The sequence below is a fragment of the Halichoeres trimaculatus genome, unplaced genomic scaffold, assembly GCF_033239565.1.
Source record: "Halichoeres trimaculatus isolate MK-OKI-2021-1 unplaced genomic scaffold, fHalTri1.1 fHalTri1_scaffold_10, whole genome shotgun sequence".
Taxonomy (NCBI): Eukaryota; Metazoa; Chordata; class Actinopteri; order Labriformes; family Labridae; genus Halichoeres; species Halichoeres trimaculatus.
The window spans coordinates 6145256-6164666 of NW_027437187.1; the positions used below are offsets into that span (position 1 = coordinate 6145256).

The 19411-nt window shown below is 40.8% G+C and overlaps 1 protein-coding gene across 1 annotated transcript; it reads left to right on the plus strand.

The window, feature by feature from the left end:
• Nucleotides 1–1693: 1693 nt before the first annotated feature.
• klhdc4 (kelch domain containing 4) lies at nt 1694–11947 on the plus strand. Its single transcript, XM_074677707.1, has 13 exons — nt 1694–1941; nt 2153–2244; nt 3580–3658; nt 3869–3967; nt 5017–5153; nt 5434–5526; nt 6392–6554; nt 6635–6713; nt 6817–7025; nt 8411–8636; nt 8950–9138; nt 9272–9373; nt 11572–11947. The coding sequence occupies exons 1-13, from the start codon at nt 1843–1845 to the stop codon at nt 11742–11744; spliced, it is 1740 nt and encodes a 579-aa protein (XP_074533808.1). The 5' UTR covers nt 1694–1842; the 3' UTR covers nt 11745–11947.
• The last annotated feature ends 7464 nt before the right edge of the window (nt 11948–19411 follow it).

The window sequence follows — 19411 nt, forward strand, 5'->3', positions numbered from 1 at the left end:
GGAAGCGGCAACAACCAATGACTCATCTGAAGTTCATCGAGAGTCTTGCTGCTGAGCTTTGTGGCTTTTTGGAAACCGCCCCACTATCCAGGCCGACCACTCCGGACGCACCATCCAGTCCAGCCACTCCATCTGAATATGCCCCTTCATCTTCTCCAGCTTCTTCCCGTGCACCCACGCCAGAACCCCAAGTCCCTGTGCTTCAGTCCTGTCTCCCTGAGCCCATAAACCGTAATCCACAGCAAAGCACTAAGGCCACAGAGGGGAGGCTGCAGTGTGTCCACTGCAAAAAAAAGACTGCATGGAGGTGCAGGAACTGTGGTAAGGCACTGTGCCTCATCGTCGACAGGAACTGTTTTGCAAATTGGCATGATGAATTGCAATGTAGACTGTAAATAGTTTAGAAATGGATAATGTGTTCTCATGGCTTGTAATAAAGTTGATAGTTCACCAGTTGTTTTTATCTTTAACCCCAAGACTTGTGTTCTCCTTGAAATATGTTTCACACAATAAATCACAGTTTTCCATATTGAGAAAATTTAAATGTTTGGTTTTCTTTTTGGAATTTTTTAATGCGTTCATATTATAATTTTATGAGCCATGTTTTCCTGAACCCATAGAGCTGTATGACTTCATATTGCAGTGAAAGTGAGACCACCGTTTGTGAAGAAAAGATCCAAACATCAGAATTTGTAGGGCTTTTTTATGTACTGCAGCCACCACTGTTCTTCCTATGTTCTCAAGGCTTGAGGATACTAGAAAATGTCTGATTTACGGTAATTCCTTTCTTTTCATTAAGTTTTTTTTAAAGTAAAATCAGAGGAAATTATTATCTGTTTTTCTTTTTCTAATGATTTACATCTTTTACATTTTGTTACACTGCATGAAGACATAATTGGATTAGATCAGCCTAGAGCCTACTAGATTTTACTGTATCTAAAAAGGTGTAGGACTTCACTTTGCAGAGGATGAGACCACAGTGAATAAAAAATGTGACAGGCGCTAAACAATCAAAATAAAAAATAAAATAAAATAAACTCAGCAGGATTCAGGGGGTTTAAAAACTCTGAAAATGGACTATTAACATATTTTTTTTTTAAATACAAATGCAGCAAGTATTTTAAGTAACTCAGTTTATTTATGCTCTTTGCTGACTCCTATAGCTGTCACTTGCTCTTACCTTCATTCCAAGAAGTCGTTCCTTTAACCTATTTGGTCAAGTGCTTTCAATGTTTTGTTTCCTCTCCCTGGTCTGAGCTTTAAACTCACCTAAAACTGGATTATTTTTTGCTTACTTTCAATTATTATAACTAGACTAAAAACTAGGATTAATGTCACATGGAAAGCTTTGGAACAAGTTTTACTGCTGGGCACTGCTAGTTTATTTATTGATTTAATGTTTGCTTGTTATTGTTTGCTGTTCTGTATTTCTTTTTGTGTGAAACTTCCTATGCCTCTTGGCCTGGAATCCCTTTCAAATAGATTTACCATCTAAACTTGAATATTCCTGGTGAATTAAAAAAAAAAATTAATAAACAACAACAACAACAACAACAATAATTAAAGAATAATTCATTAAAAATTTCATAAGGGGACCATGAAACAAGGTCTGATAACTCTTTTACCAAAACCAGACGCCGTAATCATCCTACACACAAGAGGGCGCTGTTTCACCTCCACGCCGTACCTTTGTTTGTTGCCGGAAGTGAAACTCACACGGACTGTTCATCGTTCCGCATGCATGTTTGAGTGGAGACCCATGTGACAATAGATGTCTGAAGAGTAAAACACGGCTGATTTTCAACACAACCCCTCTGTGTATGCCGGGGAAACACAGCAGCCATGCCGAAGAAAGGCAAAAAAGACACGAAGGTGAAGGGAGCGGAGAAGACCGCTGCTAAAATGGAGAAAAAGGTTTCCAAAAGGTCCAAACGAGACGAGGTAAAGTATACACGGGGCAAAAAACTGATTCTTACCTTCAAGTTTATTATGTATTTATATATTTTTAACCTTAAAATTTCATAATTGTACCGCCGTAGCTGTCATTATTGCTTTAACATTTAGTTTTGCTCGTGACGTGTTTTTCTCCTAACATCATCTGAGAAAAGTTAATATGTTAAAGATCTGCTTTCCCTCTCTGCTCCGTCTTCAGGAGGATCTGGAGGCTCTTATTGCACAGTTTCAGAGTCTGGATGCAAAGAAGACTCAAGTAGTAGAAACAAAATGTTCTCCTCCATCACCAAGGTGAGCGACTACACTACTTCCTGTGCCTTGGTTTATAAATAAAAGGTGTTTCATCTGATAACCAAAGAAAACCCTCAGCTCTGATGTGAAACTGATCTCTCCTTGGTTTATTTTAAAACTACACCATGATGTTAAATTAACAAAAACAGGAAACAAAACACTGACTGGACTTGACAGTGTTTCAAAGAAATAACACGATGATAAGATTTACCGCAGTTGTTTATTATCATCATCCCCATCTCCATTTAATTTACATATATATTTAATTCTCTTAACGAATTGTTTTTTTTTTTTGAGTTATTTACTTAATTTTTTAAAAACCTTATTTTATTTTATTTTTAAATATAACTGCTTTAATCGTTTAGTACTTTATTATCTTATTTATCTGTTATAATTTGTTGCTTAGTTTCTTATCTTCTGTTTAACATTTCATTTCTACCATCTCCTGATAGTGTTTCCTTAGTCCATCAGCACCAATTTCATTCATTTTATGTTATTCTTATGAACTGAGGGATTGTCTGGTCACTTGTTGTTGTTGTTGTTTTCATTATTTTCTAAGTATGTTGATTTATTGATTGATTAATATTTATAATGATAACTAACAGGTGTGACTTGTATAGAGTTATTCTGGGTAGACAAAGATGCTTGAATTAGTGTGCAAAACAGATAAAGGTGTCTAATATGCAAAAACACTCCCAGGGGCTTTGTGGTGGTCTTCAGTAATCATTGTTTGTTCTTGGTATGGAACTTTATTTGTCATTGGGTTAGGGTTAGGGTTAGGGTTAGAACACTTCTTACCCACCCAATTTGGGGGTAAGAAGTGTTCATATTTTTCTTATTTATCAGACACAAAAACTGTCTGTGAAAGACTGTCCAATGTTTCACAGTCAAAGATGTAATAAGGGCAGCAATGAGGCACCTTTCCTCATCATTTTTTTCATCAGCCCTTATGAGGACTTGTAGCTAGTTCCTCTCCTTTAGGAACCTTCCAGTCCAAAAAGAGCTTCTTCAGACTGACCCCTGGTGTTTCTTTTAACATCCTTTGCTCATTTAGCACCTCTTGTGTCACTAGAGCAGGTCTCTTATCGACATTGAAATACATTTTTATTCTTCATAGACTCCATTTCAGAGCATTAGATTAACTGACTTAGTCTTTGTGTCCAGCTCCGGAGACGTCCTCTCTGAAGCTTTATATTATCCAGGGTGCTATAAAAGCAGCTGAAACATGCCCAAAATACAGTCGAAGAATGCAGTGAAGTTTAACTTTTGGTAGCATCAACTGTACGACATGTAGAAATAACTGCTTTGGTCAATGATGTCTTTCCATGTTTCCAGACTCAGTGCATCGTTCTCCACCCACCCTGAGAGAGACGAGCTCATCTTGTTTGGAGGAGAATTCTTCAACGGGAAGAAGGTCACAAAAATACTTTTAAAATGTTTTTTTTTACCCATGTTTCATGAAAACTTTTCTCTGTAGCTGCAGCTTTTTTTTTGTTTTACTGTACAAAGTGTATGATGGGTTCTTTGACTTGGTTTCTCACACGAATCACCAGTTCATGTGATGACAGAGTGCTCACAGGATAAAGTCAGTCTCTTAAAGACCTTCACTGCCTTTCCTTTGCAGACCTACCTTTACAACGATCTGTTTTTCTACAACACCAAGAAGAAAAGCTGGGTGAAATCAGAAATTCCCAACCCTCCTCCGCCACGCTGCTCTCATCAGGTACTGCTAAAAAGATAATCCTCTTTTAGTGAGCACACCTCCTCAGCAACATGCACCAATCGCTCAGTTTATCAGGTCCACCTGGCTTGTCTCTTTTTGTGTTTTCCTGTTGGTAACTTTGTGTTTTTGCTGCTGCCTGTCTTGGCTAGGTCTCCCTTGAAAAAGAGGTTTTTAATCTCAATGAGACCAACCTGGTCAAATAAAGTTTAAATGAAAAAAAGTAATAGGTTGGATCCTCTTAGCATTCAGAGCTGCTGTACTTCTTGGTGTCATAGATTCAACAAGCTGCTGGAAACCTTCCCCAGAGATTTTGCTCCATATTGTCATGATGGCACATTCAGAGTCTTTTAAATCTCCTTTCTTCTCCGTTCTGATGCTCAGTTTGAACTGCAACAGCTCCTCTTCATCATGTCTGCATAATCAAGGCTATGTCCACACGTAGCCAGGTATCTGGGATACCCCATATGTTACTATACATTTACGGCTGTCATCCACACCAAACAAAAGTTTTGTGAAAATAAAAATGATGTATTGTGGAAACCCCTGCTAAAGTGAAGATTTTGGAAAAACCCTAGTTTCATGGTTTTAAGTTTACACAGGGAAACGGAGTCTCTGGTTTCTGAGAAGTCTCTGCTGAATGACGGGGGTTCATTCTGCATGTTTCACGTCTGAAAAACACTGCCACTGGGTTTGGTATGCTTCGAGCAGCAGTTATCGGCAGATTTACCTGGCTACATGTGGACAAAAGTATTTTTAAAAACAAATGAGGTGGAGATATTTGTTTTTGGAGATCCCCAGCTATGTACGTACAAGGCCTGAATGTAATGAACTGCAGCCACGTGATTGGCTGATTAGATGTTTGTGTTAACGAGCAGTTGGACAGGTGAACCTGATTAAGGGTTTGGTGATCTCTGTTAGAGGGAAACAGCTCCGTGGTTTGTCTTTGTCACTGTTTGACATAGAAAGTCATCAGTATCATTAACATTCAAAACATTCAATCACTGCTGTTGTTTTCTTTTGGTCTCATTCCTTTTTTTCTCTTTCCTAAGGCGGTGGTGGTTCCCCAGGGTGGGGGTCAGCTCTGGGTGTTTGGAGGGGAGTTTGCCTCACCCAACGGAGAGCAGTTTTACCACTACAAGGACCTATGGGTGCTGCACCTTGCAACACACACCTGGGAGAACATTAAGTATGGGCATTAGACTGTAGTAAAAATGAAGTGATGAAGAGAAGGGTGGACAAGAGGTCTTAATGGCCATAAGTCTGTTTTAATGTGTTGGATTTAAGAGGAACGTTATCTTATCCTCTGATTTAAAATCTATATGCTAGTGAGGGCATTATTTATTGAGTAAATTTGCAAGATAGCTGCTTAAATGAGTTGAAAAAATCCAAACGTTGGTCTTTCTTTGTATTTGTAATGATCGTCAATCAGAAAATCATTGGTTGGACTCAGTTCTTTGTGTTTATAGGGCACCTGGTGGTCCATCAGGTCGCAGCGGACACAGGATGGTTCTTTGTAAGAACCAGCTGCTGGTGTTTGGAGGATTCCATGAGAGCACCAGGTAAACACACAGCAGGAGGCAGCAGGTCTGACAGATTTAAACCCTGAGCCTTTTCAGTATTCTGCTACAACCCTGATTCCAAGAGTTGGTACTCAAGTGTAAAAGGGGCTGTGAGGAGTTTAAAAGTGATCTTGAAAAAGTCTTTCTTCTAGATATATGCCTGATCATAATCCATACTTTAAAATGAGATTATCAGCACCATTATAGGTTATTCCTAAATGCTACTTCTTAGCTTCCCTATCAAATCCACCAGGACCAGATTAATTTACAGCACGTCCAAGTTTCTATTGCAACACCACACAGGCTGATGAAGTTTAGTAGAGAGAAGGGAGATCTGTGTTTTTCTCTGCTGAAAATGATTTCTGTGATTAATTTTGTAGTGATGGTGGACACTGGAGCCTAACTGTCAGACAGAAAAAGGACAGAAGAGCAGAAGAAAGATAAACAGGAGAGAGATAGAGCAAGAGCTAAAGGCTAACACGGAGGCTACACTGTTAAACTTCAAACTTGAGAGTCTATCAATAAAATGAAGAGTGAGGTTACGTTAGCTCTGATTGGTAGATGACTGGCAGGACATAACCAGGATTCACTAACGTTACACATTACAGACATGACTTAGAGCACCGGGGTGTTTGTAGCACCGGGTCACGGGTGGTTTGAGCCTATCCCAACTGTCATTGGGCGAGAGGAAGGGTACACCCTGGACTGTTTAGAGGCAGCCATCTTTCATCAGACAAGAATGAGACTTTTCAGTGTGTAGTTAGAAAAAGGGGTAAATGTAACACAACGGTGAACATTACCATCAACAGTTTTGACATTTTAAAGACCAACAAACAACCGTTTCTCTGACCTCTCCTGCCTGCAGAGATTTTATCTACTACAATGATGTCTACTCTTTTTCCTTGGACACCTACTCGTGGTCACGCCTCCATCCACAGGGGCTTCCCCCATCCCCACGGTCTGCCTGTCAGATCACCTCCATACTTGATGGTGTTGGCGTCATCATCTACGGGGGATACTCTAAAGTGGTGTGTATGTGAATGTGTGTTTCACTAAGATGATGGTTCATGGTGTGGTCTGTGATGTAATCATGTACGTTTTGTGTTAGAGAGTCAAAAAAGACGTGGAGAAGGGGACCATCCACTCTGACATGTTTCTGCTGAAGCAGGAGGGTAAAGATGCCCAAGGTACGAAGTGCAGTATGGATTTGAGACGGTAGTGTAAGACTGGCACCAGAGTTAAATATTCATGTTCAATGACTTCATTCTTGACTGTTTCTGTGTCTGTCAGAGAAGTGGTCGTGGTCCAGAGTAAACCCCTCTGGCAACAAACCTCCTCCCCGCTCTGGGTTTTCTTTCGGAGTAGGACCTGCAGGGCGATCAGTGCTGTTTGGTGGGGTTCGTGACGAGGAGGAGGAGGAGTCTCTGGAGGGCGATTTCTACAACGATCTCTACCTGTATGATATGATAAAGAACCGCTGGTTCCAAGGCCAGCTCAGGGTAAGCTGCAGAAACGCCCCAAGTGCTGTTAAACAGATAGATGGACTTTGAACACGGCTGTTCCAAACATCTTAGTTTTATTTTAGATGCTGACGTTATTTAACCCTCCACACAGAAACAGATGATTTCACAAAAACCTAAATCTACCAGGGTCAGGATCCTCATCCCTCTGATGCTAACAGTCAGCTGTGTGTCCTTTCTGCTGATCACAGCGTGCAGTTGCCTGTTGGAGTCTGTAAAAAGTCTCTGGCACATTCTTTCTGAGGAACCCCAGCCCAGTCTTTAAATCCTTCAAGCTCCTCCAGATCTGATGCTCCTCTGGCATAGACTCTGGTCTTCAGGTCAGCCCCCCTTACAGGTTCTCAGGTCAGGGCTGTGTGCAGACCAGTTGATAAAGTTCATTTTGGTTTTCTGGAGCTAGTTCCTCACCAGGAGTCACATATGTTCTGGTTAATCGTCATGTTGGAAGACAAAGCCGCGACCCAGACTCAGTTTTGCTGCTGACTACTTAATTTTTTTATTTACATTTGCTTCTTTCTTCATGAGTCCTTCAACCTTGAGGAGAGTCCCAGTTCGAGACTGGGCACTGAAGCATCCCCACAGCATGATCCTACCACCACCATGTTAAACTCAGGTTTTCTTTGGTCATACACATCTCTCTACCTTCTTCTCCAAACATAAGCAGCATCTCTCTGTCTCTCCAAAGAGCTCTGGTCTAGTTTTATCTGATCAGAGAAGACTTAGTCTGCTTCCAGTCTGCAGAATCCAGCTCCAGATGGTCCTGAGCATCCTTCAGTCTGCTGGCTTGAAGGTCTCTCTCTTACTCTTCTGTAGAAGCAGAGTTCCTCTTGGCCTTCGTCATCTCTGGGGAATCAGGGCTCCAGTGACGTCTTCTTTGACTGTTCCGACTCGGCTAAGTCCTGAGCTGGAGTAGTCTGGTAGTTGTTCTGGACTCTAGAGGTCCACATCTCTCTCTCTGTTTTTTTTTCCAGAGTCCAGTTTGAAACCTTTTTCTTTCTCCCTCTGACAGACTTGTTCTGGACTGTTCTCCCTCCTTCTTAGTGTGTCTTGACGATTTTTTCTGACTCTTCTTCTTGACCTTTTAGAAACAATGCAGTGGTAACTTTGTCTTTCTTTCTCCCGCTTTGTGAGCATCAACTGTTCTTTTTAAAGTCCAGTCTGAAGTGCTTTCTTTAGTTTCTGATGTCCATCATGCTTTCAGCTCCAGAGACAGCTCAAAGCCTGAGCTGAGCTTTTTATCCTGTGTGTAAAGTAGAAGCCAAAAATTTGAACTGATTGATGGATTGATTACAAGCTGTGAGCGATACAAAGCTAACTTTACAAACTTGGATCGTCAAATTCTTTTCTATCTCCATTCTGTTCAGGGAAACAAGTCAGAGAAAAAGAAAAGGCGAAGGGGACAGAAAGGTGAGGAGGAAGAAGAAGAAGAAGAGGGGGAGGAGGAGGAGGAGGCAGTGAAAGCTCCAGCGCCAACAGAGATCATCAGAGAGATCATCTCAGAGGATGGAACAGTGATGACCATCAAAGAAGCGCTCCCTGGGGCTCAGGAGGAGCAGTGTGGCCATGAGAAAGAGAGGAAGGAGGACGATGGCAAGACTAGCACACAAACACACATCACAATAAGCTGCATTTAGAAAACAGTGGAGACCAACATGTTAAAATTTAGACATAAGGAATGCAGTTGTAAAAAGTGGCAACAATAGAAAGCTCAAGGGATAAGGTGGTAGACTAAAATAAACTATTTGATGAAGCATCTCATGATCTATAAAGGTTAACGGGTCAGAAACAAAACGCTTTAACCAGAAAAGAATGAACACCACATGAAGTCAGATACAAAGTTGTTATTATCATGTTAAAAAAAAGAAAATGAGGTTTAAACAGTTCCATGTTTCTGTCTCCTCAGACTCAGCCTCAGCTCCGTTGGTGGAGCCATGCCCAAGGTCCAACGCCATGGCAACAACAAGCCAGGGCAAGCTCTTCCTGTATGGAGGGATGTTCGAGGTTGGAGACCGCCAGTTCACACTCAATGACCTCTACTGCCTGGACCTTCATAAGATGGACCAGTGGGAGGTTCTTGTGGAAATGGACCCAAGTAAGTCAAGACTTTCAAGAAGACCACGCACAGCAGCAGTTCACCTCAGCGGTATCTTGCTTAGCTAAATGTGGACAGGGAATGTCAGATAGGATAGGATGTTTTATTTAGATTACTGCTTTTTTCCCCGCAGAGACCCAGGAGTGGCTGGAAGAGTCAGAGTCAGAGGACGACGAGATGGACGAGGCAAAGGGAGCAGAGGGGGAGGAAGAGTCAGAGGAGGACGATGAGGAAGGTGAGGATTTCTTCAGCTGCCTAATATCTAGTTCTTAGTTTAAAGACCTGATATACGTTTAAATTCCTTAAGATACTCATGAAAAACATACAGTGGGGTAAAAAGTCCTACAGTGCCTTCATCTAATTACATTTACTTCAGTTTGGATGCAATGAGAGCAACACAAATTACAGGGTAAGCAATAGGTTAAAACAGACTAAAAACTGAACATTTCATGTCCTGTGATCTGAGTCTTTTTCTTTTGATATTTCAGTCTGGACTTTATTCAGGTCTGCCCAAAAACAAAAGAAAGATCTACCACTTTACTAATATAAGAATGTTACAGTACAAAAGTCAGACTTGAACCCAAACCTTTAACGGCCGTACTGACGGTAATAGATTTATCCCTGAAAATGGCCCTGCCCAGGAAAGTACTTTCCTCGATCCAGGAACTTCTGGGACGTGGCCTCTGATTTTAGTGGCGCATCCGCAGTGTTTTCTTCCCCCTCCCAATAATAACAATAAGATGACCCCCAGCTGTGATGGACTTGGTTTAGGATCTCCTAAACAATGGGCTTCATTGAGCCTGATAGTGTTAATGTGTCTCTGTCAGCTTCTGGTGTTCCAGTTTAAAGAGTGACCCTGTAAACTGGAGACCTTCAGCTGAACGTGTCAGTGGAGATCCAGTTTACAACAGCTGTTCAAACACAAAACAAGTCCTAGTTTAGTTTGATATACAGGTCATAGTTTCCTCATCAGGTAAATATTTCAAGACGATCAAACACTGTTTGAGTAGGATCCATCCCACTGAAAGTCCTCAATCAATGAGCTCATAATTCTAAGATAGAACACGGGTTGATTTCAGCAGATTTCGTGCCTGAAGGCTGGTACACATTACATGATTCTCCAAAACTTCACACATTTAGAGAGCACACACTTGATGATAACAAAAGACAGATCACATAAGATTTCTCTCTCCTGATCTCACAGTGTGTGGTCTGCACTCTGAGGACACCACACACTAACAGATTCTTCAGCAGAGCTTCAGCTTCTTCACGCTCAATACTCCAAATCTCACGTATTAAAACATGACTTCAATGTAAACAAACATGACGGACGTATGGGAAAAAGCAAAGATGTTTGTTTCAGGACTCTGGGATTTGAAAAAATAAAAAACACAAAAGAAAAAGGATGATGGAAAAGGTTGTGGAGGAGGTGGGGATCTGGGCTGTATGGATAGCAATGCAAGTCGGTGGTGAGTTAAGTTATTTTAAGTATCAGATAGACTTCTAACTTCCTCTTCAGTCAATCAGATGAGTCAGCTCACGTATTGATTGGTTTTGCTCAGGTACGCGTGACATTATATGCTGTACCTGCTCGGCTCCTCTCAGAGCGCCACATACACTACAAGATTTTTAGTCACAAATATTAAACATGTTCATTATCTACGATCTCTGAATCGGAGGCCTTCAGAGCAGCTCCGCCCAGAAGAAATCACTCTTAACACACCCCACACCACAGGGAAATCACACATGAAGTCATCAGACAGTCAGGCCTTTGCTGGCTTTGACCGTAAAGGGGGGATCAGGACAAAAATCAGCTTGATTATCCTGTAGTGTGTACCCGCCTTAAGACAGCAGAGGGAGCTTGTTTTGGGGCTTTTTGATAAAACATCAACCAATGGCTCTCTCACCCTCCCCTTTTCTCCATTCAAGTGTCAACAAATCCATCTGCAGTGAAATAAAACACAGTCTGAAACCAAGACAGGCTCCATGCTAACAGGCTAACTGAAGCTGCACTTAAAGATGCTGGCCTGTCTTTGCCTTCCATGGTGTCATTTTTGCTGAATGGTCATTGTTGTTGTCTTACTGTCCTCTAACGGTGTGATGGTGTGTTACAATTACTTTTATTTTCCTCTATGCGTCACTGGTCTGATTTTCTAACTTAATCTACCTGGGTCTTGGTCGGGTCCTGGTCCTCAGTGGAAACACAGTCAGACAATGGGCCACAGGGGCTGAACTCGTAGTTCCTGAGAACCAAAAGTTCCTGGACATCCTGGTGGAAAAAAAAAACAATGGTTGTTACACAGGCGGCCTTTGAAGGTGATTCTTGGATGAGAAGAAACTCGACTCATTGCTGTTCTCTATAAACTTTTTGACATTAAAATCTTTGGGAGTGTTTAAAATGTTAAAACCTCTCTGGCAATGTGTGTTTCCCAGATGAAGAAGACCATCCTGCAGTGAAGGAGGGGGAGACTGTGACGGATTACCAGAATCGAACAGAGGGGTACTGGATAGGTCTGGCTCGAGCCAACATGGGCCCTGATGCCAAGGACAAAAAAGTTGCCAAGGTTGCGCTTGCTATGGCTAAAGTCTTCTATGAGGACCAGTGATGTAGCTGCCAATCCTTTGAGCAGCTGCAAGCCTGCTGAGTGTGAATGAAGTCTTATTTAAACTGTCTAAAAAATAATGCACAAAATAAATGTACATTTAAGTTTGAGATGGAAAACCAAAACACATCTTCAAACTAAAACTGTTATTGAGTATTTTTTTAAATCTCCTGAATGTGCTACGTTTACAGAGCCTGTATGATGCTTTGTTTTGGATCTGGAAACAGCTCTGTTTCTCCCTCTAGTTCACTTATTAAATCTTTTTTCACAATTGTACCTGTCTTGTTGCTTTCTTGTCTCAGTACAGTATTTTCTACCAGTTAGTAAAAAACCTCTGAAAATTCCGAAACAGTTGCAATTTCATGCATTCTGGTGCATTTTATAATGTTGCTCTTAATTTTTCCCTCTGCATCTCCCTTTCTTATGTATGCTGTTCTTAGACATGAAAATAAGAATGAAGTTGGCACATCATTGCATTTCATTATAATTTTTACAATTTCACAGCAAACTTAAGGCATGTGAAGCTATGTATTTGCACAAGTAGAATAGCAACCTAATAATTATTTAGGCTACATCAGAAATGGGCTGCCTCCCTAAAACATGTCTGAGCAGTTTGACAGCTCAGACAAGGTCTAATGTGTGTTAAGACCTGAAGTCTTTATCGGCATTGTCAGAGAGAGGAATGAGAGGGAGGAGTGTGTGTGAAACAAGACCCTAAGATTTTTAGCGCTATTAATGGAAATTCAGTCGATTCTTGATTTTATAATGTCACAATTCAGACCCTCATCCTTTATCTGGGCTTAGGAGCAGCAAAAATAACTCAAGAGAGGTACTCTGGAAGTTACTTAAAATTGTATTTTTTTTTTAATTGTATTTTTCAAAAGTGTAGTTTTCTTAATTTTGGTTCAGTTTTGAAACTTGAGAGTCTAAACCAAATCACAGTGAGACATAGGCGTTATTGACCTTTTGATTAATTGTGTTTTTTTGTGTTTGTTTGTTTCCAAATGAACCAAAAAGAAAAATTAGAAAAACTGTCAAAGCGCCTACACAGCGTGGTTAACATACAGTCTGAATGCGGTGGGTTGAACATCTTCTGCTCTGGCTGATACATTTTTTTCCACTGAACTAGTGCTAGTTCAAGTTCTGATTCCAGGTCTGTGCCTGACTTAGCTCTGGTTCTTTGTGTTTCCACAGACAAAGCTCTGGCTCCAGGTGCCTAAAACTCTTAGCTGGGCCAGAACTAAGCACGGACTACGTCAGGGGCTGGGGAAGGAGCCACAGTGACCAATAATTGGTGGTAAAAAGGTCATTCTGAAAAAGGAAAACTGCAGAGGGAGTTGTCTGTTGTTCTGGTAGTTTCCTCATTAAAAATGTAAAATGGAGGCAAAATTAAAGCACTAATTCCTTACATCTCCTATAGATCATGCCAATACCTTGTTTTTTAAACAGCCTAGAAAGCCAGAAAGCACCTCTTACTGGCAAAAATACAGCAAGCTGCGAAACAGGTAGGAAAGAAACGTCTTGTCCGGGCCTCACGAGGGGTGTGAGTACCATCGTACTACGGGACACAGGCTCTTAAGTTTCAATTGTTGCATTGAACTGGCAAAGAGAATTCCTACAGATGTTGAAGTGAGTCCAGTGGAGGAGCTCCTTAATGAAGATGAGCTTGATCTCTCAGCTGCTAATGGGACAGAACGGATGCCAGAGAGGCATCCAGTGTATTTTAGCCGTCGGACAAGTAAAATGCATGGCATAAAAAAAAAAAAAATGTTGAAAGTGCATATTGGTCACAATGATTGACTGCATTAAGCTCACCAGATGCGTGTTTTTCATGTAAATATTTTGCACGTTATTTATTTTTTTCGAACCTACTGTTTTTTAATGCAAGCTTTCACGGCAATGTTATTTTGTTGAGCGAAATTGTGGCCGATTATTCCAAAGTTTTGCTTGCAATGAGTACACATCCAACCAATCAAAAGGCTTGTTGTTGACAAGTCACATTACGAAACATTCAACATTGATTGCGTTCGGGGTCCCAGCACCTGGTTCTTTACGACAAAAGACATAAAAACTACAAAGACAACGATTACAAAGACGATTGGAGGAGAATGGCTGCGAAGATTGAATATGACGCCTCCAAATTTTTTCGCGATTTTGTTTATTTGCGTCACCGTTGGTGTGCAAAGGCCTTTAGTCATTGTCTTCAAACAACCGTGTCAGCTAAGTCTAAGTGTCATTGACCTTCTGTCAAAAAAGGTGTAGGAATTTAACTTGCTGATTTTTGTTATGGTTGTGTTTTTCATTTAGGCTGTGTGGCTGGGGGTGATAACCTGCTGTGATGCTTCTGTCGATGCCTAGCATCTGACAGAGGTCGACATCCATATTAGCGCATAAAAACCCACATACATCATTCACAAACTCTCTGCCCCCATCCAACAGGATTCTTTGTGGACACCCATGTCTTTAGACTAACAAACAAATATAGTGTCCAATTTCTTGTGTGTTTTTAGTGCACAGTAAGAAAGCTTCCACCAATTTTGAAAAAGTAATAAGCTGCTGTCAGGATATACAGAAAACCATTGCTGCTTTCTGTAAAAGGTCTGTGAGGTTGATGCCAATAAGCTCCCCGGCGCCTATGAGTTAGAAAAAACTTAAAGAGGTTCCTTAATTGGTTCAACATTTATGAAATTTAATGTGCTCTTGACATTAAACAGAATATATTAACAATAGTTTTAGAATAATTGAAATAATAGATCACGTGAGTGAGGAGTCCAGGTGCCGATTCAGAAATAGTCTTGAATTTCATTGTATTTGTGGCACGGTTAAAACTAAAAATACTCTAAAAACCAGCAGCGCCATCTAGGTTAAAAAGGAGCCCATAGGATCATAACTCTATATACAGCTTCTTTTAGATCAGGTGAGAGCAGAGGTACAAAAGAACACCAAGTTTACAATAAAAGTTTACAATGAAAGTTTTATTAAGAAACTAAAATGAAACTTTTCAGCCCCCCAAAGTGTCTTTTAGAAGATCTCTGCTCTTGGCTGTCTTCTTGCTGGTGTCATCTTTCCCCCAGTCTCTTCAAAAAGAAATCCTAATCAGTCCCCCCACAGTCCACCATGTCTACAAATCTCTATCCACAGCAAATCTCATATCACAAATATATTTTTAGACAGAGTCATAAACTAATAAAACATACTGTGGCTCTGTGTGAGATTGTGGGCCTAAAAATTAGCGTCCAAGTAAAATCCTAAAACTAACCAGCATAAAGGAACACCACTCTAAAAGACCTTAAACCCCTTAAAAGCCTCAGAAATAAAAGAATAAAATCAGGATGTGGTGCTCAAAAAGTCCCTCGTCCTAATTAAAACAGTGCACCAGTTAGACATTTAAAAGGTCCTGTGAGGGTACTTCACTCAAGAGAGAGGTGCATCAAAATTACCCCCACTCTGTCATCCCACGTTGCTTCCCCTCACAGCCAATGTCAGCACCATCCACTCGCCGGTTCCCTCCGGGGGGAGTTCCCCACGTCAGCCTCTCGCTTTGTACAGGAACCCACCTGCTGCTGTTTCGTCCTGACAATTGGGTGTCTCTCCTACTTAAGTAACCCAGTGGTTATCAAGCCTGTTATTCAGTGTCAGCATGCACGCTGTCTCTTTGAGAGTTACAGCAGTAAGCTCCGCTTTACGGCTGTAGAGCGGCGATTTCAGAGCAGGGGAGTTTGTGAGATACCCTCGGGTTATAGCTGAAAAGGCGGAGGACGTGGCTGACCGGTTGCCACAATGTATTAGCTGTTTTTCACACCAAGTTAACACAGTTGTACTGTTTCCCTGCTAGGTAAGCATATACATTGATTTTGTGTGATTATGTCTGTGTTGTAAAAAGTAGTAGCTAATGTAGTTATAATTATGCATGGATAAATGTGCATTTCTGATGCTAGATGCTAATCGCGAGCTAACCGCTAACTCAAAGTACAGAGAGATCTAAAACAGGCTTGTAAATGAGTCACTCTAATGAGTTATTTCTTTTGTCTTTGTGTAATATTGTAAACTATGTAAAGATTTAAAAACTTTTACACTTGGTTATAGCTGAAAAGGGAGAGGACGTGGTCGGGCTGTTGCCAGTCTAAAGTAGCCGTTTTTCACACCAAGTCAACACATTTGTACTGTTTCCCTGCTAGCGTGGGCAGACCAAAGCCAGGTAGAGACCGCTGATTTCCAGGACTGTCACCATCTGCCATCCAGCTTTCCTGGAGGAGCACTTGAGTATCACACAAAACACTTTTCTACAGAGATAGTATTTCTTTTGGGTACCCAAATTTTAATTTCCTCTGCTGGGAGTTATTATTATTATTTTTTTTTTTTTGACTAAGAAGACTTAGATTTGCTGACTAAAACAATATTTTAGATGAGGGTTGGTTGTTTATTGCCCAAGAACGGTAGGACTTAATTTTTTTTTTTCCTCTGATGAACACTGGTTTAAAAGAGACATTTCGAAGAGGTTCTGTGTTGTGGTATTCCAACTATATTTTTTCTTTTAATAATGTTTCTAGGCAAAGTCAGACAATCATATTGAAGCGAAAGAGAGTTTTTTTGTGTTGTTTTATTATTATATGTTTCTGAACTCTGGTGAGTGTTTGGGTCATTAAAAATAAAGAAAATGTATTACATTTAAAGAACACACTGTTGTGATAGAAAGATGTGTTCCTGTCCATAAACTATTTTATGTTCTTTTATTAGACTTGGGTAGCATACTACTGCCAGAACCAAATGAATTCCTGCTCAGTATATTTAAATCTTTGTTGTTATTTAAAGAGGGATAAATTGATGCTTTGTTACACTTACTCCAGGATACCTGGCACCTCGTGCTCTGCTGCTGTACTTTAATGTTTATTATTTATTTATCTTTATTTAACCAGGAAAAAGTCTCGCTGAGATTAAAAATCTCTTTTACAAGAGAGTCCTGGCCAAGACATGTACTGTAGTGGCTCTGAGGTTGCCAAGAGTTTGCCAAGCGGCTGACATTTGTCACATTCCAGAACCTTAAAGGTAGGGTACGTCATATTTTTTTAAGCAGTTTTGTTAATTACTGTTAAAAAGTAATCTATACACTGATAGCAAGTCATACACATAGTGCACTGACACAGTGATGAGAAAAGTCTGTGGTCTGTATCAGCAACTGGGCAGCGGTAAGTACTCTATCTTACATTTTGTTCCCAAATGAATGATTGGATGAGAACCACGAAGAGGTGTGATGCCGCGCGTGATCGTTATCAGTCACTGAGTGAGTTGAACACAACAGCCAGACGCCATTCAGTCTTTCGACACTACTCAGTCTCTGTTCAGGAACAGTGGCAGAGAAAAAGGAGCCAGAGTTCTTAGCGCCACTTCTTCCATTTTGCTATGCAGAGCAAGAGGAGGAAGATGGACGAGAATAAAGAGAAGGCGACGAATAAAAAGCGTTGGATGCTGAGAGGGCAAAACTAGTGTAAACATTGAAGCTGCATTTTCACAATGGCAAGAGCTGAAGGACTTGAAGGGGTTCAAGAGCGAAGCCAATGCTGCCGAGTTTCTGCTGGACAGGTAATCATGTGATCTGACTTTATCGTCTTTATTTTATTCATACATCAGGTAGCCAGCAATACAAACGGCTAATGCTAGTGTCACTGTGTTTACATAGACCTTCTGTACCGTCTTTTAGCTGGAAGCCCTCCAGTTGTTGATCATCAACAAAAATTAGATTCTTTACAAAGCCTTTAACATTGTCTCCTGCGTCTTTTCATAGCTTTGAGAAAGATACATCGACCTCCACACGCTACCCCCAGCTGTTTCAAACGTTTGTTTGGAGTCTCCTCCTGACCACTGAGTTTTAGCCTTGGATAGAGCTAAATGAACAAAAACATTACCTTGACCACTTGACGATTGTTTGCAGTGAGATACAGTAAAGTAATGCTGTATAAACTGAGTCATACACACAGTATCATATTGATGGTAATCTGTGGGCAAAGTTTAAAAAAAGGAAGATAGAGTACATTCACACAAAGATCTTCTTCTTCTTCTGCTGAACCTAAGAAACCAGCTCTCTTTTTTCAACCGGACATGCAGCCTGCTATTTGAGATCAATCATCATCAGTGTGTGACAGCAGCATCAAGTATTGTTGATAAACTGTTGTTTGTGGAGTGGTCATGAAAAGAATTTAAAAAGTTTGTCTTAAACTTCTTGTCAATTTTACAGAGATGAGAGTTTCTCTCCAGCTGAAGTAGTGGAGTTGGACAGCAGCAGTGCTCCAGAGGCGACTGTTCAACAGTTGGATGAAAGGTTTTTCAAAGTTTATTGACATACTGTGTTCAAATGTTTCTCAGGTTGAAAATATAAACACTCTTTATTCTTGCTCTTCATTTGTCTGATGTCATACATCTTTTGTTTGTTTGTTTTTTCTTTCCAGTATGTCTTTACTGGGGCCAAACAATGAAGCAAACATCAATGCAGATGACTTATGTATTTATGTGTGAACTACGAGGATCATTGTTTTTTTTATAACTCTTTGTTTTTGTCTGAAAAAATAACCTTTCTAGTCAGTTGTACTTACCAAGTGTGTTTACCTGTCTCTCGACTCGACTGGGATGATGAAACGTGGCATCCTGGCATGGAAACACAATCTGTGTCCTCTTTGGAGGAAGACGATACGAAGGAGGTTGACACAGACTATAAGGACAGGGATAATGAAGACTACATGCCTCTTGTTTGTACCTGGTAGGTTTATTGACCTCTAGCTTCAATTACAGCCCATTTACTGTGTTTTTATAATCAGTTTTAGAAAACATTGTAATGGCTTTTTTTTACAGGACTGGTGGTGCTTTGAAAAAACAGTTCTGCTTAGATGCACTGCCAGCCATAAGCATGGAGGACTCTGTGCATGATGAACCCGAAAATAACCAGGATCCAACTGCGGCTGACTTACTCCTTTTCCCAGAGGCAGCCAAGGTCCTATGGAGGGAGACATAATAGGCCACCCAGTATCCATTTCTTTCCACAGCAGTGTGAAGCAACTTGAAGAGCATCTTGTGCTGCCTGTCAGACCCAAACACTAAGGTGAAGTGTCCGGTATCAAAACTATTTAAGGTCAGTGTGAGGTGCAGGGGCACAGCTCCAGTCCTTCACTGGGTGAGTCCCTGTTTAGCAATGTCATGCCATTCAGTGATTTTTGTTCCTGTGTTTTATGTAAGGGATAATGTCAGATGAGGTGTTCATTACCAGAAATCAATGGACAACGCGGAGGCGTGAACTGACGTTTTCTTCTGCGAAGTCCAATAATTTCTGATAATGGACCCCCTTATACCATGGTTACTTACAAAAAATATAAAAATAGAGTTTATTATAAATACGTTATTGTTGTTTTTGTGGTCAAAATCTTAAGTTTTTCTCAAGAAGCGACTGAGTGCACTATTTAATATCTCTCGTTGTGATGAGTTGCCAAGGTAACTGGCTCTGGCCACACAACCTGCTGCTCGGTCGGATGCGGCTGTTACATTAGGTCTAATCAGTGAAGGGAAGTGAGAACACATCACATAACAGAATCAAACAGGAAGTGTTTGTCCAAATCAACCAGGAACATAAGATCATCCAGCAGAGGACCTGCAGCCCCATGTCTCTGCTTCTAGATTGTTCTCCA

Coding starts and splice junctions, on each gene's coding strand:
- klhdc4 (XM_074677707.1), top strand. CDS start 1,843: ATGCCGAAGAAAGGCAAAAAAGACACGAAGGTGAAGGGAGCGGAGAAG. Junction 1,942..2,152: donor AAAGGTCCAAACGAGACGAG/GTAAAGTATACA, acceptor CTCCGTCTTCAG/GAGGATCTGGAGGCTCTTAT. Junction 3,659..3,868: donor AATTCTTCAACGGGAAGAAG/GTCACAAAAATA, acceptor TTTCCTTTGCAG/ACCTACCTTTACAACGATCT.